This window comes from Canis lupus, chromosome 35 (genome assembly GCF_011100685.1).
Source record: "Canis lupus familiaris isolate Mischka breed German Shepherd chromosome 35, alternate assembly UU_Cfam_GSD_1.0, whole genome shotgun sequence".
Classification (NCBI taxonomy): Eukaryota; Metazoa; Chordata; class Mammalia; order Carnivora; family Canidae; genus Canis; species Canis lupus.
The window spans coordinates 14,788,415-14,812,228 of record NC_049256.1 but is presented as its reverse complement, the minus strand read 5'-3'; the positions used below and the strand labels follow the sequence as shown (position 1 = coordinate 14,812,228).

Below are 23,814 nucleotides of genomic sequence, written 5' to 3'. Positions count from 1 at the left end.
ACTGTGTGCCTGCCTGGGATCCCATGGGGAGAATGAAATAAAGAAGTGGAAAAGAAAGACTATGTCTGCAAGTGAAATGCCTTGCCTCAAAGACAGAATGGGGCTCTTGTGGCATTTGTCAAGTCCTGGGGAGACAAACCATGTTACGTGGCATCACTTTCCATGCAGACATATTCATACCCATCCCATGCTAGCCACACACCACCTAGTAGGCTCCCAGGAAGGTATCTCTTTTGGGTTTATCATCACGCTTTTTGGACGGGGTCTGTTGGTCAGCCAACTGCCTGGTTTTATATGTCAAATTTGCTAAGGAGCAATTATGCAACATGTCATCAGCTGGACAAAGGCCTAGGGGCTCCGAACCAACAAAACAAGCAAACAACGTTCACTATGTGGTGGTAAGCACAGGAAAACATACACCTGCAGAGCTCAGATGATGCACTCCGTGTTCCCTGAATCAACCAACCGTGGACCAAATGTAGTATCATTTGGTCAATAGACCCCAGACTATTCTGCTAAGACAAGGAAACTGAGGCAGGAGTGGGCGCAAAGATGGATAAAACCGGTTTTACCCATGCCACATCTGGTCACTACAGCAGCACCAGGGTCCTATGAGCTACCACAATGGCTGTGACACACAAGGGCCTTTTCTGTGGTCTAAGATGATTCAAATTCAACCTGTGATGGAGAGATCAGGACAGAAGGGATGGCTTCTTTCTTCCCATTCTGTTATTTTATTTTTTTTTTTTTTTTTTTTTTTTAAAGATTTTTTATTTATTTATTTATTCATGAAAGACTGAGAGACAGAGAGAGCCAGAAACAAAGGCAGAGGGAGAAGCAGGCTCCATGCACCAGGAGCCCGATGTGGGATTCGATCCCGGGTCTCCAGGATCACGCCCTGGGCCAAAGGCAGGCGCCAAACCGCTGCGCCACCCAGGGATCCCCCCATTCTGTTATTTTAAAAAAAGAAAGCAGACCTAAGTTTACAGCAGCTAGGATTGTAAGCAAACCCAGGACTGAAGGTAGAAATGACAAAGCAAAAATAATAATAATAGTAAAAATGAAAAATAAAGAAATGACAAAGCATAAGAATTAGCTCTTTTTCATTCCTCCCTTTCTCTCCTACTCATGCTGTGTTTCTTCGGGCTTCCATCAGCCTCCCAGATGGTCTTCCTGCTTCCCATCTTCTCCAGCTCCTTTGTTTCATCCTTCACTTTGGGCTTCTTTGGTTATTTTCTTGGAAATGGGTCTAACCTTACAGCTGCGCAATTCAGAATCCTTCCTTACCGTCCCGCCATACAAATTCTCTACAAAATCTTGTCTACCATCCTTTATTGCTTCCTCCCTATGTGGCCTGGACTCTGGGTCCCCTCTGCCTACAAAACCCTCATACAATTCTCTGCTCAAGTGTGTGCTCTACCTTTTGCTTTAGAGAGTGTGTCTTTCCCATTCCCACCGCCCTTCCGTACCCATCACTACCACCCCAAATCTTGCTTATCTTTCAAGTCCAAGTTCAAATGGAATCAGTTCTTCTAAGGAGTTCCTACATTAAGTTGGACCTTCCCACAGTCCTTTGTGTTCCCATTCTTCTTTGCATAGTCGCCTAATGTTAACGGGTAGCTGTGCTTAAAGCTCTTGAATGGAAGGGTGGGTCTTGCTTTTTCTGAGTAGAGCACAGAATGCCTACAGTAGTACTTTGTCCCAAGTAAGCGCTCAGCAAACGCACTTACATTTAACTTTACCCATTCAACACACACATCCACACAAGACACTCCAGGCGTTAGAATTCTACAGTTGGTAGAATTTTAACTTCTTATGTAATTTAAAAATGAAAGTTAGAAAACAAACACAGTCTTAAGTGAATAAATAGTAATAATAGACTCTGACCAAAGAGTTGATTGATTGTATTTTACCAACCAATTCGATCAATTCTGGCTCTGCAAACAATCAGTTGTAAAACTGTGACAGATTAATTGCTGCTGAATTAAGCAAGCAGCTCCTAGACTAGGATTTTTATGCCTTTTGATGTTTTTACGTAGGAAAGATGGAGTATCAAACAACTATCCAGTTAATCCAGCCAAATAAAGTTGCCAATGAAGGAAGGGCGGGAGAACCAGAGCATTATTCTGAGACTCCTACTGTCCCTGAGCTATGGGGTTGAACACATGAGCCTCACATACTCTATGTCCACAGGCTGTGGCTAGATCCCTTCTCCTGCAACCCCAGCAAATAATCGGGCTCTGTTGGGTTCTGTGAGTGCAGCTCAGTGTTTTCTATGATGAAACCTCCTAAGAATTTTTATGAAAACAAAAACCACAGGCTGTCTTTTGGAAAGATGTGGAGCTGATACTCATGTCTGTATTTGTGTCTTGGGACATCCCAAGGTGAAATTATTTGAACTATAGATCTAACTCCATAGACAAAGGAGGGCCTGGAGAATCAAGCTTTCCCTGGCAGTGGAGACAAAAACAAATATGATCATCTCCCTTCTTCGATCAAGGCAGTTCACTGTCCTTGATAAATCCTGCCCTACCCAACTTACTCTGCTCTCTCTTGCGCGCACGCACACACACACACACACACATAATCTTTTCTCATACCAAACAGTAGGTGCAAACTGTGGAGTCTGATTTCTCCATGATGTTTTTAGCCTGAATCAACGCAAGCTAATGAAGGGTGCCCCCCATCCTCCTCTTTCCTGAACTGTAACCCTAATGGCCACGAAGCATTTGGTTTCTTTTTTTTTTTTTTTTAAGCATTTGGTTTCATTGTGTATTTATCCTCTGAAAGCAACATGCCTCCCATACCAAGTCAATTCCTTCCTTTTAACAGAAGCACTTTGTCAAAGATTCATGGCCACTGCCATCTTCTCTGCTGCCATTTTTGTTCTTTCTTGTTCTAATATTACTCTAAGGCTTACTATTTGCCAGATGCTGGGCTCAGCTCTTAGACCTCTTACCTCATTTAATCTTCACAACACACTTATTAGGCAGACAATGTTCTTATTCTTAGTCTAGAGATCTGCCAGCTTAGGCTGCCAAAGGGGCAAAATTTGTCAGTTTTGCTTCAAACCTGGGTAAGGAGCTCTTAATTACCATGCCAATGGTCTCCCCAGCACTTTTGGTAAAGCATTTGGGAAGGGAGTTGATTCCACTGAAAGGGAATCTACAGCTTTTACATTTTATGAACCTTCATCTTTATAAAGAGCCATGTTCCAAAGAGGATTCACCTATACTTTTACAACTATTATAACCACCTGTACTAGGCTGCTCCTATCATTTTGAGGGTAATGGATCTATCTGAGAATCTTGAGTGAAACCTGAGAAATCCCAGGTACAGAGACTCTGATTGTACACATCCTTCTGAAGTCAAAACCCCCATTCTTTCAATCCCCAGGCCAGTGGTCATGCATGTAGTCAAATGATCATGGGCTACGTAGTGGCAAGGCAACAGGAGGATAGATTCAGGGCATCCTCGGGCACAAGGGGGTGCTGTTGCATAGAGGTCCACCTGCCATAAACACCCTCCCTGAGGAAGGGCTCAGCCAATGTGACATCTCTAGAACTTCATCTTGGGTTCTGGTTCTCAAACTAGTTTACAGATATCTTAGCACTTATTCCAACATTTTATGAGTAGTTTTAAATATAAAAAAAGAACACTCCCTATTCACATGCACTCATCTCATGACATGAAGGATGTGACAAAGAAGCAAGAACATGGAATTATCTTGGCTTTCCTTTGACTCCCTAATATCAGTGTGGGCCATCCACACACTACTCATGGGATCAAATCTCTTAGGAAAGCAAGTTGGGAAAGGGCCAAGTTTTATAAAAGAAACCCAACAACTATCAAAATGTCCATATAGCATTTTATGGACTCCCTTGTCCCCATGGACCAGTGGTTCCTGTGTGTCCATATCTTGGAGTACTTTTAGCTGCTGTGTCACTCACCTGGCCTCCTTACTTCCCCAGAAGAACTCCTAGAAGACTATGGGAAGGTCTTATTTGTGGCTTTCTTTGTTTGGAATGACGGAAAACATGAAAAATGAAAGGCATTCTCTCAGGCTCAGAACACCACTGTAATAATAAGGATAATGACCCAATAGAGCTTCAAATTTTTATAGTGCTTTATGCTTTTCCAAAGCATTTCCACATATGTTATTGCAATCTACTCAGACAACAACCTTTCGGTTTACCATTGAAAAAGTAGAAATCATGAAGACCATGATTGAGATCATACAGTCAGGTAGTGGGACAACGGGCTAGAGCCCAGATTACACAATCGGCCCAACATTTCCATCAGGTCATCACCTAGCTCACTATCCTGTGGTCATGTTCTCTGGCTTCTCTGACATTGTACTTACTCTCCATACTGAGGTGACTTGTCTGTCAGCCCTGACAACTACAGATGTAGATTTCTAAAGGAGAAAACAAGACAAATCCTTCTTTGACAGGTATCTATGGATTTAAAAATAAATGTGGCACTCTTCTTTATTGCTTCCTTATGGGTGTCTTTCCCAGATGAAAAAGCCCCATTGGGGAACACTTCATCAACTTGTTATTTCTATGTACAGAAATACTCCTTAGTTCTAGCAGAGCCTTCACACCAGGAAATTATTTGCTAAATATTCCCCACTGTCTTACAGTTTGGCCTGTCGATTTCTCCCAGACATAAACCATCTGGGTTAGTACAAGAAAACACAGCAAATTCAAAAAGATGTTTCCCAGATGTGCAGAGGACGGCAGTCGTCGAGAGTCTATCACAGGGCCAGCTCCAGGCATCAGAATTTCCCAAGACCCTTTTCCAACTGTGTCTCACCATAGCTTGTATATGACTGAAAAGATTTCCAAGAGGTTGACCAGATAGCTGAGAAAAATGCTAAAAGGTAGCTGTGAAGCAGCAGCACGAGGGACTCCCTGCAGGTGGCCCCATGCTACATGGTCATGTAATGGCTTCCAAAGTCCTGCTCACAAAAAGTGGGCCGGGACCTGCTGTCAGGGATTTCAGAAGGACTTCACAGGAAGGAATGCCTTCTTCGGTGTGGGGGCTCATTCTTCTCTTGTCCTGTGGGACATACAGGCACACCACTGAGCCTTCTTCGCCTTTAGGAAAAACAACCTGCAGAGATCCTGCTCATACCACTTCTGTCTTGTGAAAAGTCACTGACTCCAAATGCTTATGTGGGGAGGTGACCGGGAGAAAAGCTCGTTCCATGCGAGGCTTAGAAAAATCTGGAAAAATACTCTGTTGTTGTGCAAACTTCTGAAAAATAAGAGTTAAGTTGAGAAATTAATAACTGAGAAAATGCATCATTCCCTTAATGCTGGCTGGCCAGCTCATTCTGGCAGCCTCACTCACTCTACAAGTGGGTTCGTACTATTTCACTGGCAGCTCCAGACTGACCAGAAGATGCTCTGACTACAGACCGAGGCCATTTCAAGCCCCTACTGTTTGTTATCTGCCTAGAAAATCATTTGCCAACAAGAAACTAAAGTCACTCATTTTTAAAATTTACTCTCCAGTAATTCCAATTATCTTGCGTGCAAATGACTCTAATGACCAAATTGAAAGCTCCTGGAGGGCAGGAACTATGTCTTATAATCTTTTTATGTCCCCTGCCAGTGCCTAGCTTAGTGCCTGTACACAGTAGGTGCTCCCTGGGGTCTTTAGATGGACAGATGTTCAAAATAGCACCCAAGAGAGAAGTACATGGCCAGAGAGACAAGGAAGTGAATGGAGGGGGCCAATGAGTGAAAAGCACTGGCCCAGAGATAGCTCTTGGATGAGCTCTGTCCTGGTCCCTAAGTAGCCAGTCCATCCTGATGGCATTGAGACATACAGGACAGATCACCTCCTAGTGGGTCAGGACCAGAGCTGGCCTTGGTCCCCTACAACTTTGGGAAACCAAGGTGTGCAACCGTGCAGAAAGAGGTTCAGGGTCTTTGAGCTGGAGGGTCTGCTACCAATAGCTCAAGGGCATGCCAAGGACATTTAAGTCCTGGCCAGCCATCCTCCATCCCAGGACACTCCCTGTATATACCCCACTACCCTGGCTTCTCAGGGTTAATTCTCAAGCAGTGGGTGGAAGTTCCAAAAATATAAGAGGAGAACCCACCAGAAGGAAATAGTTCAAGAACAGGAGATAGAGACTGATCTACCACCGTGGCTGTGCAGGGTAACCAGCCTCTGGGAAGAGGGGTGCCTCTGCCCCAGGACGGTGGGAAGTCGGTGCTGTGCTTTCTACCATTGTACCCACCAGGCCTTTCTCAAACCTTCCTCACACACCTTATTTTGTTTTCTCCTTGCAGTGCTGTGTGCAGACCAAGCAGATTGAAAACAAGTGGGGCCCTTCCCGCAATGATCTTCACGGTGCAGGTGGGGGGAGTGTGCTCGACAAATGCAGGGTTCAGAGAAGAACATCTCTCGCCACCATTAAATGATTCACACTATCTACCAAATATATTCAGATTGGCACCCTGGGTGTTCTTTTCATAATAATAGGTGTTTTTAAAAAGATACTTACACAAGTGAAAATAATGAGTGTTAAGTAGAAGACGACCAGAGCCAGCAGCAGTACAATCTCAGCTCTGTATTTCTGAAAAGTCTCTTTGCGTTCCTTAGGGCATCCTTAAAAAAAAAAAAAAAAAAAAAAAGAGTAAAATGTGAAGCTATTTAACAGGACTTTCCTACCATGATAAAAAGCTGAGAATGCTTTGCGCTGGTGTTTTTTCAGTTCTGCTTGTCTTCCACTCCTAAGCTCACGTCTGTGCCACTGGGAAAGAAGAGCAAGAGCAACAGCCGTGACAGTAGTGACGGGAGCGGCTGGTGCTTACTTGTGCACCTGCACCTGTGCCTGGCTGTGTGCAATGGGCTGGGCCTACAACATCTCAATCACAGGAGGCAGGCCTGAGGATCCCCATCCTACAGATGAAGGGCTCGGGGTGCAGAGAGGGTGCAGAGAGGCTGCGGGAGTAGGGCAGGTGGTGGAGCCGCGAGTCCGGGCCAGACTGACCCTGCTGCCCATCTGCCTCCACTTCAGGTGCTGGGCCTATCCTGGCTTCTCTGATGTCCTCACAGCAGATGACACACCATTTGTTAATCTGAGTTACCTAGCTTCGGTGGTGCTGTGCAGAACGCTAGGTGTTCTCACCTCAGGAGGACTAGGGGCTGAAGGAACAAGGCAGGCAAGCTGCCCAGCTAGTACTGAAGGAAGAAGTCGGCACATTTTTATAGAATCATGAAAGCTCCTCTGCCAAGGCCGGCAGCAAAGGTGGGCTAGGGGCTCCCCTGTGGCTGCAGCACTTGGGGACGCAAAGGAAGGAGGAGCCAGGCCTTCAGCCCAGGAGGAGACGTGGAAGAGACAGCCAGCCCTCACTCAGATGTGACATGCAATGTGTGCTGGATCTGCTGGAAGGCCCAGGCAGGAGCAGGTGGATGCAGACAACTGGGGGGTGGGGGTGGGGGGTGGGCAAGGGGATCCTCCCTGGGGCCCTGAATGGGCCTTGGTATAGCTGGCAACCTGTGAGGCTGGATTCAAAACTTCAATAGCAGGGGTGGGATGGGTTCACGCCACGGTCCATGACTCAAGAAAAGAAAGGTGGAGAGCGACTGTCCTAATGGCTCCTAACATTTATGCGACACTCCATGTACCCCAGGCACGGGACAAGGCACTTTTGTGTGACATCCCATTCAACCTTCACCATCAGCGCTTGTGGGAGATGTGTTCGCCCCCATCTGAGAGATGAGAGAACTGAGAGTGGCCCAAGGTCAACACACTCAAGTGCCATCGCTCCTAACTGAACCAGATCCAAGTGACTCCAGAGTCTGACCAGCGAGCTCACAGGCAATGTTGGCCTCGGGAAAACAAAGGAGAGGAAGGCAGCTGTTCTCCATTTCTCTCAGCTCCACTCCCCACACCACATGCCTTCCTCTCTCTGCTGTCCCCTGCAAGGTGGCTCTCCTCCATCACTCTCGCAAGTGCGAGTATTCACGGACAGCCTCCTGTGGGGCTGGCGCGGCGAAGAACAGCAGCCAGCGTGTGGTGTCCAGTGGAGCTAGGGCGTGAAGACAAACAAAAGCAGCAGAAGGGGCCCCAGATTGAGAAGGGCAGGGTGTGTGCGTGCGTGTATGTGTGTGTGTGTATGGTGAGCCCTACACAGCGACCGTGTTCTTGTGAAAAAACTAATGTTCTTAAGTCAGATTCCCGCTAAAAGGAGAAAGTCATTATGGTACAAAAATCAGGCACTCTTGTGACAACAACGTGTTTGTCATTTCAAGCCTCAGCCACGAAAAAGCACTGGGCAAAAGTCAAAGGCAAGGCTTATTTTAAGCTCCATAAAGAAAAATAATGGGGGGAAAAAATCCAAAGAGATAATCCTCGTCCTGGAGCTCACTTCTTGGTATTACTGCATAGAGCAAAAACGTGTATTCTATCACTGGAACATTATTTTCTCGCTATTTCTTGAGTTGAGGTATTGGGCAATGTAATTACTGTAAATGGGAGGGAAATGCTATTCTCATGGTAGAAAGGTGGCCACATGATACAGCCCCCTTAGGCCGGGTGAGAAGGCGCAAGCGAGCGGAATATCATACAGTAACCTGATGTGTTCTGGACTACACAGTTTCTCTGTCCTCCAAAAATTAGTCTGAGATACTTCCTATTTGCTTCAAAGGGCTCTTGTATGAATCAACAACACCCGGATTAGTGGTTTGGCTACATTTGGCATCTGTCCGACTAGGGTAGATCTGTCCTTATTAAGGAAGGAAGGAAGGAAGGAAGGAAGGAAGGAAGGAAGGAAGGAAGGAAGGAAGGAAGGGAGGGAGGGAGGGGGGAGGGAGGGAAAAAGTTCTGACACTCGCAGGAGAATTCAGCTTTGAGCCACAGACAGGATCTGAAGCTCTGGGTCAGACTCCAGTCGAGAGGATGAGTCCGAGGACCCGACTGCAAGTGCACACCCCTGCTGCCAGGAGGGACCAGGTACAGAGGTCACCTCACCTGTCACCTTCAAGGTCACAGTGCCGCTTTGGTTTCTCTGCCCGTCCAGCTCCTCCACGGTGCACCTGTATGTCCCTGAGTCGGAGGTGGTAGTGTTTCGGATCTTCAAGTGCAGCCTTTCCTCGGGGGCCGCTAAGGAGCCTTCCTTCTGAGAGTGCAGACCGTCCCGGAGCTCCTCAATCTTCTCCTCGCCGCCCTCTGTGAGCTGTTGAAAGAGAATCCCACTGCATCAGGCTGTGACGGAGCCTGCAAACACTGCTCCCCGACCCCGCCACCACCACCAGGGTTCCACCTCTGGGTTTCATAACATCCATCCTCAGCTAGTTTTTTTTTTTTTTTAACAAAATATGATGTACATATGACCTTCAGGGGAGGAGGAGAAAAATCTATGAAAATTCTTTAAGGCTCTGTTTTCTGGAATCAGATCAGGCTCGAATTTCATGATCCTGCGTACCCCAGCTTCCAGCCCCGACAAAGCAGAGTGCTGCTGCTGACGATAACGACGTGCTGACAAGGGTTATGAGATGAAGTACGTGAATCACTTTGAGTCCCATTTTGTTGCTGATCGTTCTGTATTAAATGTTCTCTTGTGTTCTTCAGATATCAACTCACCCACTGATTGATTCCTAGTTTTGTATCTCAGCTCTTTGTCTGGAAATGCTCCTAAACTACAAACCACTGCCCGACAACCCCAGTGAAAAGCACAGAGATGCATCAGAAACACCCCCTCTAAGTGGACATCTTGTTCTTCCAAACCTGGGTTATCTGTGGGGCCGCGCATGATGTCACAGGTCGTAGCACCCTGCCTCTCTGCCAGGGCGGGAAGGCAGCTGGCAGCGGTGCCATGTGGACACTTTACATGTCAGATCATGTGCTGGTCATACCAAGATGTACATGGAAGGACACTGACCGCTTAAATTTTCGTAGCCAGGACAGACCAGCCTGACCGTGGGAGATGCCAAATTCAGCCCACCTAACCTGGCTGGGTCTCTCTCCCTGAACTATCTTCTTGGTCAAATCGGTGGGGTCTTTTCATCATCTAGTACTTCAGAGATTAGGCCACCACATTACCACCACATTCCCCCAGATAGACTTTCAGTTTGCCTAAGTAGCTTGCCCGCTGGTCCTCCACTGAAATGTTTTCCAGCTTCTAAAACTGATTTACACAAATGGGGAAGGCAAGTCGTTGTTCTCAGAGCTCAGGGGCAGCCCTTGCCCTTGGCTGGATGGCCAGGGACCAGCAGGGAGCATGAGACTCAGTGGCATTCCTTACCTGTCCCTACCACAGGGACAGCACCAAGGAGCCACCCCAGGGAAAGACACAGCGACTAGCAGGTCTCACTGCCGTGCCTTCACCTGCCTTTCCCCGCGGTTACTCTGGGCTGGGAGGCGGCAACTCCTCTCCCGCTCTCCAAGGGCCATCGGTGCGGAGAAGCAGCAACCAGTGAGGCAGGGGCAGCTCAGGGAAGAACACGCACACACTCGGTACACACACAGCACACACTACACACGTGCTGCACACACATTTACACACACTATACATTGCACACGCCAAAAATACTACACACGTGCTATACACATACGCACACAACACACACGCACTATACACACACTACACACACTATACATGCACTACACACACCACACACACGGCACACACTACACACTTGCACACACATTACACACACTATACATTACACACACCACATGCCACAAAAATATTGCACGCATGCTGTACACATACACACACAACACACACAACACACATGCACTCTACAAACACCACACACACTATTCATGCACTACACGCACCACACACACACTACATACACACTACACACATAGCACACACTGCAAACATACTACACGCATGCTGTACACACGCTACACACACAGCACACATGCACTACACACACACTATACACACACCCCACACACTACACATATGCAACCCACACGTGCGTACTCCACACACAACACACACCATGTACTACACACACTCAGTGGCTTCTGCTTAATTTACTAGGTGAGGGAATGCACCTCCAGGTCAAGAGAAAGCCAGGGCTCCAGCTTCCACCGCCTTCGCCTTCGGTGCTGGTTATGCTTGTTAGCATTCTGCGGAGCGGGCTACAGAGACATCTGGTGGCAGATTTACCGCTCCCGCAAGGAACCCTGCTCCACTCACTGCCAGCACACGGGGCTGAGACTAATGGCTTCTCTCAGGCAGAGTCTATGAAAGTAAATCCCATTTCTTGACGGTTCTTCTTGTGTTGAAAGGTCCCTTCCTAAATAATCAAGGATCTACAGACTGGAGCCTTTAGATGTTCAAAAATAAAGCAAAAAACAAGGAGTGCCCAAGGAAAGTTAGGAGGGGCTAAAGCCATCCAACTGAATCTGGTGTGTGTGGCATGTGTAGTGCATGTGTGTGGTTAAACATCCAATTTAACCCAGGTTTTCCCTTTTCAAGCCTAACTGAACCAAAAACTGCAGCCTCATCGTGTGCTCATGCCTGTCCCCTCCTCCACACGTGGCAGAGGGGCTCCCTCCTACCAGCGCTACTGAGGGGCAGGTGCCCAGGACCCCAGGGCCCATGTGTCCCGAGATCTGCCCTCACACCTCCACGAGACCAGTTTGAACGAACTCAGCCCAGTCTCTGCAGTCTCCACTGATGTCTCATCCTGCTTTTCTTTCCTGAATTTACCTCCAAATACATCAACTCAGGTTTATTTCTAATAGATTTCAGCGGACTCTGCTTTGCTAAAAACCTTGCATCTGGAAGGACGGAAACTTGGTTGCAGCAAATATTTTGAGATTATTGATCTCCGGGTTTCTCCTTGGGGTCCCCTGGTCCCATCCAGTGATCCTTCTCTCAACTCAGAAAGATCCATCTGAAAGTCAAGATCAACACTGCAGACCCCTCTGGAAGGGGCGGAAACATAAACTATTATGTTTATTTATAAAAAGTGGCCCTATTATCATGCCGGCTGAAGCGAGTGTGTGCAGATGATCAATGCTGGCTGGCGGTGGCCTTCCACCTATTTGCAGAAAAGAATTCCCTTTAAAAATCAGCAGTAACAACAGTGAACAGTCGCTTATTTGATGGTCAGATTTCCATGGGCCTGTGGCTAAACCTCCAGTGGCCTCTAGTTATTTTCAACCAGCAAAACAAAGGCAGAGTGAGATCATGAGAAAAACAGAGGGCAGACAGAAAGGCAGAACAAGGAGTGCCAAAGCAACCTACAGAATTTTGATTGATCCATCACACCCATCCGTGGGGTCATCACAAAATATCTCAACTCTCATTGAGGCCATCTTGCAACCTCTTCCTGGCTTTTCCTGAAAGACCCAGAAAACTTACTGGTTGAACTTGGGAACTCTTGCTAAAGTCATGAGCAGCGGTCTTTGCCTGATGACTAACTACCGCAGAAGGAACCCTCTGTGAATTCACACAATGCACCTGGAAACATTTCAGAATGCTCCCTCTAGCTTCAAGCTGTAGGTACACACAACGCCTATTCCATCCCTTCTTTATGCCATTTCGAGATAAACCTTCTCATGTGACTCCATCTGGGGATTCTGGGACTTGCCTACAGCTGCAAAAATAGTCGTAGATTTTATGTTCGTGTTGCACGCTCAAAATGCAAGCAGGTACCACCAGTACTGAGAGACTTTTTATGCAAAAGTTCAGATCATTAACTTCAGTTCTGTACCCAAGCAGCTACCAGGTGAGTCTGCTGTGGCAAGAGCTGCACCATTCAAGAACCGGAGGAGACTTTCAGAAAGAGGCCAATGAAGCAACCAGCACATGGGCCATCCTCAACTTTGCTTTGTTTTATGAGTTCTTATAAACATTTGAGCTGGCTCAAAATCAACCACTGGCAAAGAACAGCTCTTAAACATTCCAAATCTGAAAGTGTTTCATTGCCTCTCTGCAAAAGCATTTTAGGAAATAGTAATTTATAACAAAAGGAACCCTCAGATTCATTCACAGCCAAGCATAATTGATGGGGACTATTTAATGCGTACTTTACAAAGCTAATATTGTAGTGTGCTAAACCACAACACGATTTGGGCAAATTAATTCCTCAAAACACTCATCCCAATTATGTTTTAAAAATCCACTCTCCATGCATTAACTCTTACGCTGACAATTCTATATTTTTGATTGGATTAGAGAAGGGTAAAATACAGGACATCTCATTTTCAGAAAGCCGAAGGATATTTGATTTGTCTCAAGGCCCTCTAAAAGACTAAATAATTTAAGCAGCATATTCTCTCTCTAAAATGGAGATTTGACCTTAAGGAAACCACAAGCCCCAAATTAAATAAACTCTTTAATTTGCTCAACGCTAAAGCAAGCAAATACAAGAATTAATTTTAAGGGCATGTGAATTAAGTGGAGTTTTTTAAATGATGGACAAATTTGAAGTCGAATAAAAGAAATCAAATAAAGATTTAATATGTTTGAAATTGAACTAATATTTCAGTCAAAAATCCTATTATGGTGGAAAGTTATTTTTTTAAGTTTAAATAATTTTATCCAAATACATGCTCACCTTCTAGATTACCATGTTTAAATAGAAGAGAGTAATTGTTCCATACCTACAGCAAAGAAAGGATTTAGATCACAAACCTGGAATTCAAATTTACCAGACATGAGATCTGTTAAGAATGTGATAGAAAACTAGAAGAAAAGGAAGAGATTTTTTTTTTTCTGATGGGCAAAATGTGTGTGCTTATATATACATATAAATATTTAACTCAACAATTTGATTAAATGTATTTAAAGGTATGGACGTTATGTATTTAAACATGGTTTGAGAGTAATCTGCTATATTCCAATCACACTGAACAGCTTTTTCTTTATTGCATTTCTCATGCACTAACTTTCATGTACCTTGGTTTCTAACTCAATTAAAGTGCCAATATAATCCCCATTCATCATAAAAACAGCTCTTTATAACGTGCAAAATAGTTTGGCTCGGAGGTTGATGTCATAATGAGGGTAGAATGTATGCGCATTAACATCGTTTTTTTCTAAGTGTAGTTTTATTGGAAAAATGATTTTCCACTTTGAAATTTACTGGGTCTAATAGACAGAGCTGAATTTATGGCTGCTAAGAGAGTTATGAGTATGGCAGAGGCAACGTAATTAAGAGCACAGGTTTTGGAGTCAAACAGACCTGAAAGCAAACTCCAGTCCTACCATGGCTAGTTCTGCTCTTGGCCTACTGACCAAACAGCTCTTGGGCTCCCATCTGCTCAGTGGACACTAGGGTAATTGTATCTCATCAGGGTGGTGTGAAGACATCCATGATGATGGGCGCGGATGGTATGGCATAGTGTCTGTTCATCACACACGGAGCCCTAAACATGTTACTCTTCTCTCTCATTTTCCCAGCCCACATTCTAAATAGTTCCCAGCACATTGGAATTATTCAAAGAGCATTTGCTGAGTGAATGAGTAAATTTTAGAGAAAACAAGGGAGTTACAAGGGCACTGGCCTTGGAATCGAAGGCCCAAAGTCCAGATTCGTGGTCAGTTAGCTGGGTCTTCTTCAGTAAAGTACCTCATCTCTGAGTCTCATTTCCCCAACTGTGACTCTCTTACTTGCCACATGAAGCTATTTTAAGTATCAAAAGGGAAAATACATGAAAGTGCTTTACAATTGGTAAGGCTGGTCATAGAATTTGTTCTTATGTCTCATAGCTTTCCATTCTATCCATGTTCTTGGTCATTCTTTCCTGCTGATACTTCCCGTCTCCTCCTTGGCAACGTTGTTCTAGAAGTTCCAACCTCTGCTCTAAAGAAAAATTATTTTTCTACCCACAATGTGTCCAAAATATCCACAACATTCTGGATTTTCTAAAGCATCATGATAATAAATGTGGCAAAACTCTTTGGAACTGGGATTTGCCCATTCATTGTTCATGCAAACCATCCTTCTTCCATTTGCCATCTTGTAGGTCCGGCTGGACCTGGAAGGGGCACTCCTATGACTCCGAGTCATGTCCTTCAGAGGGCACTACACCTGGTTCTAGAGAGGCACATGTAGCTCAGGCCTGACATCTGTGACCAGAGAGATTGGCTCTGATAGCCACACGACCCAATCAAAGCCACTTAAATATAATCAGACATTTGTTGAGATATTAGAAGAGAGACACTATCTTTTCCTTTGCACATGATCCCGAGAGGGTACACAAGACTGCAGCTATCAGCTATTACCTCTCTGCCATGTGGATGGAGGCTGATGATAAAACTAATATGAAGAAAGAAGACTTGAGGGACAGAAAGACACCACGTCCTAGGGATATCCATGAACCTCTAAATCCAGCTGTATTTGTTTCCTATGTTGCCATAACAAAGTACCATGAACTGAGCGACTTAAATTAACAGAAATGTATGTTCTCAGAACCCTCGTGGACTGTTGGTGGGAATCCAAACTGGTGCAGCCACTGTGGAAAACAGTATGGAGGTGCCACAAAAAATTAAAAATAGAACTACCCTACTTCCAAAAAAAAAAAAAAGAACTACCCTACTTCCACTACTGGGTATTTACCCAAAGAAGATGAAAAGGCTAATTTGAAAAGATGTATGCATCACTACACTTACCACAGCATTATTTACAGTAGCCAAAATATGGAAGCCCCCCAAGTGTCCACATTGATAGATGAATGAATAAAGAAGATGTACGGTGTGTGTGTATACATACATACAGCCATAAAAAAGAATGAGATCTTGCCATTTGCAACAACACATATCTAAATGGCATAATATAAAGTGAAATAAGTCAATCAGAGAAAGACAAACACCATATGATTTCACTCATATGTGGAATTTAAGAAACTAAATGAATGAACAAAGAAGAAAGAAACAAAAAAAGAAAAGAGAGACAAACAAAAAGCAGACTCTTAACTGTAGAGAAGAAACTGAAGGTCACCGGAGGAAAGGTGGGTGGGGGGGGATGGGGGAAATAGGTGATGGGGATGAAGGATAACTCACCATGATGAGGACTGAGTAATGTATAGAATTGTTGAATTGTTATATGGCACACCGGAAACTAATATAACACTATGGGATAACTATACTGGAATTAAAATTGTTTTAATAAAATGTAAAAAATAAAGAAAAGTATTTTCTCATAGTTCTGGAGGCCAAAAGTCCACAAGCGAGGTGCTGACAGGGCCAGGCTCTCTCTGAAGGCTCTAGGGAAAAATCTGTTTCGTGCCTCATTCCTAAAGCTTCTGGCATTGCCAGCCATCCTTGGCATTCCTTGGCTTGTTACACAGCAATCCAGTCACTACCTCCACCTTAGGGTGTTCTCCCTGTGTGCCATGTCTGTATCTCTGTTTTCTTATAAGGACACCAGTCACTGGATTAGGGCCCACCCTAATCAAGTATGAGCTCACTTTAAATTGATGACATCTGCAAAGACCTTATTTCCATATAAGGTCACATTTGCAGATACCAGGGATAATCTTTCTGTGGGAAACAATTTTACCCACAACACCAGAGATAACTGAAGTGTGAATTACAATTTTGAAGTTTTTTCCATTTCGACTATATGAACTAATATATGCCCTTTACTTTAAGTGAGTTTTGCCCGGATTACAATGCTTCGCAACTGAAAGGGTGCTACTCACAGGTACACTTTGAACTGCCCCCATAAATAAATGTGTTACAGAGGGAGATATCTCCACATGTAGACCAGTCCTTCTTGTTCCTTGGGCTCACATGTTCCCCTCTCCTCAGGGAAGTGAGACATACAGGCCTAATCTGATTGAGAAACCAGAGTGTCTGGTCCAAAGTGATTATGAATTGTTTATGGCAACTGGCATCCTTTCTCCTGTAGGTTTTCCCCACCTGGATTTATAATCTTAAACAACTACTCACTCTTCTGGGATCTGTCATCTCTTAGAGATTTGGGACAAGAATATGCAGTAGACTAGTTGGTCTCGACAAAAACACCAGGTGATATAAATAAGCCTTGGGCTCCCAAGACTGTACCAATATTACATGACCCACACGGGAATTTTAACCAAATAGACCCCAGTGCAAAAACAAAAATCCAAGTAGGTCTATGGGTGTTCTTTAAATCTTGGGGAAGTACCTCTGGTTTGACTACAGCTTTTGGTAGAAAATTTGGGGTTATCACTGGAGTGGCCAGGAAAAGCTTATGCAAATGATTTCAGATGAAGAAACCCTTTTTTAGGTAATGAATCTCTTTTTAACCCTGCTTTACACTAGACCTTCCCTTACATCACTGAGACCTTCTCCTAACTTCCTCTTCTCTGTGTAGTGACATAACCAAATATAGAACTAAGATAATGCTGTTTCTCACATGACCTAGGTTCCCCCTTTTATTCATGGAAAATAAGTGTTCGATTTCTGTTTAACCCCCAGCTGCCTTCTTCTTCCTCACTCTCTTGCACACTGAAAGACTGTAGTAACTTTGCTCTGATTTGTCACTGTCCCAAAATCTCAGTGATGGCTCATTCACAGCTGACTGAGACTTCTAGAAGCCCTCCAGGGCAGCCACATGCTGTATTGCCCACTCCTCTGTAGAACCATGAGGACACAATGGGTGGCCAGGAAAGAAAGGAAGGTAAATTTCAGCAATGTGCTGACGTCTTGGCTGAGTTGACCTGATTGGATTTTGCTGTAGTGAGGGAACAAGGCCTCCCTCTGGGACTCATCTTCCAGGATGAATCAGAGTGTGTCTTTCACCACAAGAAATACGCTTTTCTTTATAGATTTGTGTCATTACATCATCCTCTTTGCTTAAAAATTTTCAATGACTCCCTGCTACCAAAAGGAGTTCAAGCCATCATAGTTGGGCATTCAAGGTTCCTCACCATCTATCCCAGCCTTCTTTGTAACATCCCCCAGCCCTCTCCTGTGTAATTCTCCCTTCCAGATCACCAGTCCCCCCACTGGTTCCCCAAAATGCTTGTTGTGGATTCCTTTTCCTTGCCTTTGCTCTAGATGGTTCTCTGGCAAAAGTTCCCTGTTGATTTTAAGATGGCCAGCACAAGTCCCAGGGCTTGGAACACACTTGGGACTTAGAAATATTGACTAATGAAGTGTAAATATAAGAGACCTCTGAAAACCAACTTTATGTCTTTCGTGGTTTGACCTAAGGTAAAGCCCATAAAAATGATTCAACCAGGGCACGTAATATAGGTGCCAAAGTACACAGGATGACTTTTCTTTAATGCTAACTACATACATCGTTTTCATGCTTCAATGTTTCAGTGCTTCTATGTTTAGTGTGTTTGTTCCCTTTTTCTCCTAAAAACGTGCTCTTAAATTCTATCTTATAACAGATAAAACTCTAGAATCAAGGAGGTCTAGTGAGTGGCACACACTGGCTCCTTCGTGAGTCCACCAGCATTTATGTCTGTACAGATTACATCTGCCCAGACCATTCATCACCCTCAGGCCCTATGACGGGATCTGCTTCTCTCAATGCTTCCTTGCTTTGCGGTGCTTTATCACACAAGATGATGGAGACAGGAAATACAACTACACAGAAGAGGAGATTGGCAACATACATGGAAGACGGTTTCACAACAAATCCAGGACAAGCAAGCTCTGCATGGTTGACTATCCTGGAACTTTTGAAGCAGCTTCATGCAAACCATGAACCTGCTCTCGGCCAGCATCGAGGGCCAGGGGGACAGTCCATGATCTGCCGCAGCTGGGGCTCTTCTCACTATTACAAAATCAAGACTGACCTCTGAAACCAGTGTGACTTCCTCTTTCTTCCTTCCGTTGGAAATAATCTGAAAAGGGCATTTGTCTTGTGACGCATCTCTGTCCTCACCCCCGCAATGTCATCCTAGGTTGACACTAAATATCCTCTTTCGTTATGCATCGACATAGGTTATCCGGGCTCCTCGTGTGATACAAGATGGTACTACGTCTCCCTGATAAATAACCGCTTGTTATTATTAATAGCCAACATCAGCATGCTCAAACCCTCCATCCAGTATCATCCTCTCCCTCCAAACCTGGCGCAGCCTCATTAAAGAGAGCATGCCTCCGCTTAGGCTCAGCACGAAGCACAGGAGTAGCCCTTCCATGGATGTTCTTACTCCCGGCAGACATAAAAGACTCCCTGCATCGCTCGCAGCCAATGAGAGAGAGTGCTGGACCAAAGTCGGCTTGCATATTTTCTCAAAATACCTCCCTAAACAACCACAGTCAACTCACAACTTCGAAGGCTAAATTTAGCTACAATCCAGATGGATATGTGTATGCACATTTCTATTTCTTCTCAATCATCCACTCTGCCTTAACAGGTACATATGGAGAGGATAAGAGGAGGACCCAATGATGGATCTCAGTTAGAAGGACATTGGTCCATGGGAAGTAAGTCAGTTAAGAGGCATTGGACTATCTCCGCCCACTCTTGGCTCCCCCATGTCCCCTTGTGTATGTATTAAGCCTCCCCCAACCCCCTCTCACTGTACCTTTGAAACAGAGGATAAAATGGACACTGTTTCTTCCCCCACTCACCCTAATGTTTCAAACACTGATTGGATGCCCTCTGCTTTGGGTCTTTCTGTAAAAGGGACATGATAAGAAACACATGGTTTACATGGATCCTTTGGTAATCACAAGTAATCACTGCCAATTGGACAGTGGCAGGATGCCCTATGGTGCGGGAGAACCGAGTGGTACGTGGAATTTTAAATTGTGAGTCACTATAACCATAATTGTGATATGTAGAAGCCCTGTGAGAATGTGAATCAATCTGGTGGATGGTTCAAAACAAGACAAAACAAAAAAAAAACAACCAAAAACCCCACTCCAAGGGACTCTCTGCTCTGCTTCTGCTCACAGCCCACAGTTGTGCAAAGAGGCCCGACAAACACTAGTGATGACAAGGGAGGTGACATGAGCGAGGCTAGCTGTGCTCATCAGGCTTAAAGTCCTCCTTTTAGAGCTACCTCTCCAGTTCACTAAAACATTTTACAAGAAAGGTATGTGGGGAAAAAAGACAAGCTGCTTAATCTTCTGTAAAACCAAGTATTTCAGTATTTCACCACTGACCTTATTCCCAGAATACTCTGTCCACTTTTGTTGTACAAACAAAATCAACACAAAGGTATAATTACTGGGCTGGAAAAGAACCACATCTACAGAACATGCTGAGACCTGTTAAAAAGTACCTTGAAGGAACAATGCATTTTGCTTTCAAGGTATCTGAATAGTTTATTGGCATAGCACAGCTTCCCTGTCCACCACGACTTGATCACTGTTTACCTCTTTAAAAAAACAAAAAATAAACTATGGTATGATTTTGCAATGATCCTATTCCATGATCCAACAGAAAAAAAGAAAATGCCAAGAGACTGCTAATCTTTTTTTTTTCTTTAACAGAGTTTTGAGAGACCTTCAGGGTAAATCATGGAAGAACTGTGTTCAATAACCAAGCCCATACATTACAGAGTTACATCATCAGCTGACATCCAAGGAGAAGCCAAAGGTTAATTGCTATGGTTTACTGCATCATTCCAAATGACCTTGTGCAAGAAGATTTACCTTGACAACTGTCTGAACTTTACAGTCTGAAATTCCATCTACTTGTTTCATGAGTACTTTTTAATTACTCCCCTGGGGATATTAATATTATTTTTCTTTTTAAAATTCCTCTCAGGAAGAGATTGTGGTTTCATGTTTCCCCACCTCCTCTTCTTTAAGATAACTAAGTCCCTGCCCGGCTAGATCAAGGACACTTTTGTTTTCTTTAAGTAACTGAGGTAGAAAACAGAGACATCAAGACAGGCCTCTAAAAACTCAGGCTACTTGATTCAAATCCCATCTCCGTCATTGAGCCAGCTACGGAACAGTGAGTGGGATTGCTTCATTCCCTAAGGTTCAGTGTCCTCCTGTGTAAAATGGGAACAGTAGTAGCAGGACTTCTTTCTTAAGTCCATTGGGATAGTACAGTAAATACTTACCTCGGGGGTGCCTAGGTGGCTCAGTCGGCTAAGCGTCTGCCTTCAGCTTGGGTCATGATCCAAGAGTCCTGGGATCTAGCCCCACATCAGGCTCGCTGCTCAGCCAGGAGCCTGCTTCTCCCTCTTCTCCCCATTTGTGCTACCTGGGTCGCTATCTCTGTCTCTCAAATAAATACAATCTTTAAAAAAAAAATAATTAGAAAAAATATTCATCTCAGAGGTCGGCACAGAGAGAGCACTCAAATCATGTTTGTTTGTTTTTTCAAATCATGTTTTTACAATACTTTTTTTTACACGCCGTTGTTTTTACTACAAGAACGATTTCAGAATTGTTCCCTTCTCTGATCCCACACTGAATAAAGTGGAAATGAAGTCAGAATGATCACAAACCTACTTTCATACACAGTACCGAGCTCCAAGGCAGCAGCAACATGGCCAGTGTACCTAACCCACCGAGTGCCAGCCTGAATTCACTGAGCACCTTCCCGATTAGCAGGGCAAAGGCTGGTGTTGTGCAGAATACACAAAAGCAGTGTGCAGCACCATCCGGGAAACTGAAATCTAGCCAGGAGAGGAGTCACACACATGCCTGCACGTGCATGCGTGCACACACGCGCACACACACACACACCCCCAAGAGATAACTGTCCTATGCTGCCTGGCTAACTGGCCAGATGCAGGTTTTGTTAGCAATTTTTTTTTTTTTTTTTTTTTTTTTGAGGGTAGAAGAAGAGCCCTGCACTCTGTGGAAAGCAGCAAACGCAGAGATGTCCTCTAAGGCCAGGAGTTTCAATCAGAGCTGTGGAGCAAGGCTAGGCTGTCACATGCACTTGGCTGAAGCTAGAGGTGCCCTGGGGGCCCTAACCTCAAGCATGGAGGTGAGCGACAGAGCAGGGGCTGCTTGGCTTTGCAAAGGCGCCAGAACCGCAGTCTCAGCATCTGAAAATGTTCCAGTTGAGCAGAATCCTTAAAAAAAAAAACGCCCCAGAGCAACTCCCTTCTCTTCACAGCGACGCTGGCTGCTGCTGCAGTGAGCGCTGCTCTGCTCGCGCGCGGTCCCAGGCGCCCCCCTGGCGGGGCCTGGGGGGGGGGGGGGGGGGAGCGCCAAGCGGCAGCGACCGGCGAGGGGCCAGGGTAGCCCACAAAGGGGTGGGGGTGGCCGACACACAACTACTCCCCGGGCAGCAAGCCTCGACCACGGCAGCCTGCGTCTCAGGCCTTCCTCTCCAAGCGCCTCGCCCTTGCCTCCCTGCCCCGAACTCCGGGCATCACAGTCCCCAAACACCAGAAATCAGAAATCTGGGGACACGCCTCCTGCCGGATACCCAGGTCCGCCGCGGGCCACAACCACAGGTGGCCTCCCGGATTCATCCAAATGAGAGTCTCCGCCTTCCCATCGGCTTCTCGGGATCGTTCCTCCCCCGCCACCTCCGGGGGCAGGACGAGGATTAGGTCCCCGGGGAGCAACCTCTGAGCAGATGCAGGAGCCGGGGAGGGGGCCGCGGGGAGGCCCGGGGCTCGGAGGCCGGCGGGGGACACAGGGTCGCAGCCCTCGGGGGTGGCCGCGCGCGAGCCCGCGGGCAGCGCCGCGCTTACCTTGGCCCAGGACACGTCGTAGGGGCCCCGGGGCTCCCTGCGGACGGCGCACGGCAAGTCCACCGCCTCGGAGCAAGCCACCTTCACCTCCCGCGCCGCGGGCGCCAGGCTGCAGGCTGCACGGGGGACAGAGAGAGCGGCGTGAGCCAGCGAGAGGGGACGGGGGGCCCCGGGGTCCCCGGGGTGGGGGCGCCCACAGGCGTCTGGGGTCCTACCGCAGCTCAGGAGCAGGAGCCGGAGGCCGCGCGACATGGCTGGGGACTGCCGGCCTGGGGAGCGCTCCGCCGCGCCGCTCTCTTGTACCCGCGCGCAGGGACTTCCCCCGGCGCCAGCCCCGGGGAATCCCCCGCTCCGGGCGGCCCGCCCGCCCCCGCGCCCGCCCCCGCGCCCGCCCCCGCGGGGGAGGCCTCAGGCCACGCCCCCGCCACGCCCCCCGCACGCCCCCGGCCCCGCGCCCGCCCCCGCGGGGAGCCTCAGGCCACGCCCCCCGCACGCCCCCGCCACGCCCCCGCGGCCCGGAGTCCGCGTGGCTGCGGCGATCGCCACCCGCGCGTAACGCGGGCCGCCTGGGCTCTGCGGGCGAAGGGGGCGCGCGTGACGGCTCCGGGCCGAGGCTCCGGGCGAGCGCGGGCGGGGCCGGCCCGGGGCGGTCCCCTCTCCCCACGCGGGCCCGGCGAGACCCAGAGAGGTGGCGCCGCTGCCCGGGTCGCCCCCCGCAGAAGGCGAGGGTGGTGACGCCGGAGGTGAACCCGGGGCCCGCTCTTCCCCAGATGCTGCTGTAACCCGAGACTCCTTAGGCTCCCCGCGGAGGCGGAGCCCCTGGCCCCTGCCTTCTGGCCTGGGTCGTCAGGTCCGCCTGTCCAAACGGTTTCAGCCAAAGGAGAACCTCTCCTATTAAAACACGCACACACACACACACACAGTTTGGGGGGAAAGACCAAAAGAAAACAACAGAAGAAAATAGAAATCACCTTCTATTCATCCAGAAGTAAATTCTGTTAGTACTTCGGTGTCTTAGCTTCGGTGCACACATAGCTATTTTTATTTCTTTTCTTTCTTTTTTTTTTTTTAATGTTATTTGAACTCAATTGGCCAACATAGAGTGTAGCACCCAGGGCTCATCTCATCATGTGCCTTCCTTTATTTTATGCCCATCACCCAGTTACCCTATCCCCCCACCCACCTCCCCTTCTGCAACCTTTTGGTTGTTTTGTTTCCCAGAGTTAGTCTCTCCTGGTTGGTCATCCTCTCTA

General features: G+C 46.6%; 1 protein-coding gene across 2 annotated transcripts; it reads right to left on the bottom strand.

Moving 5' to 3' along the window:
• Nucleotides 1–4,102: 4,102 nt before the first annotated feature.
• On the bottom strand, nt 4,103–22,908 carry CD83 (CD83 molecule). Of its 2 annotated transcripts, none has more exons than XM_038584205.1 (5): nt 22,777–22,908; nt 22,562–22,677; nt 8,996–9,200; nt 6,524–6,627; nt 4,103–5,262 (listed from the first exon to the last, which is right to left on the bottom strand). In XM_038584205.1, exons 1-5 carry the CDS (start codon nt 22,811–22,813, stop codon nt 5,134–5,136), a joined length of 591 nt encoding a protein of 196 aa, XP_038440133.1. In that variant the 5' UTR covers nt 22,814–22,908; the 3' UTR covers nt 4,103–5,133. The 2 variants fall into 2 exon arrangements, with proteins under 2 accessions (XP_038440133.1, XP_038440134.1); XM_038584206.1 differs by having other exon boundaries at nt 4,103–5,259.
• Between the last annotated feature and the right edge of the window lie 906 nt (nt 22,909–23,814).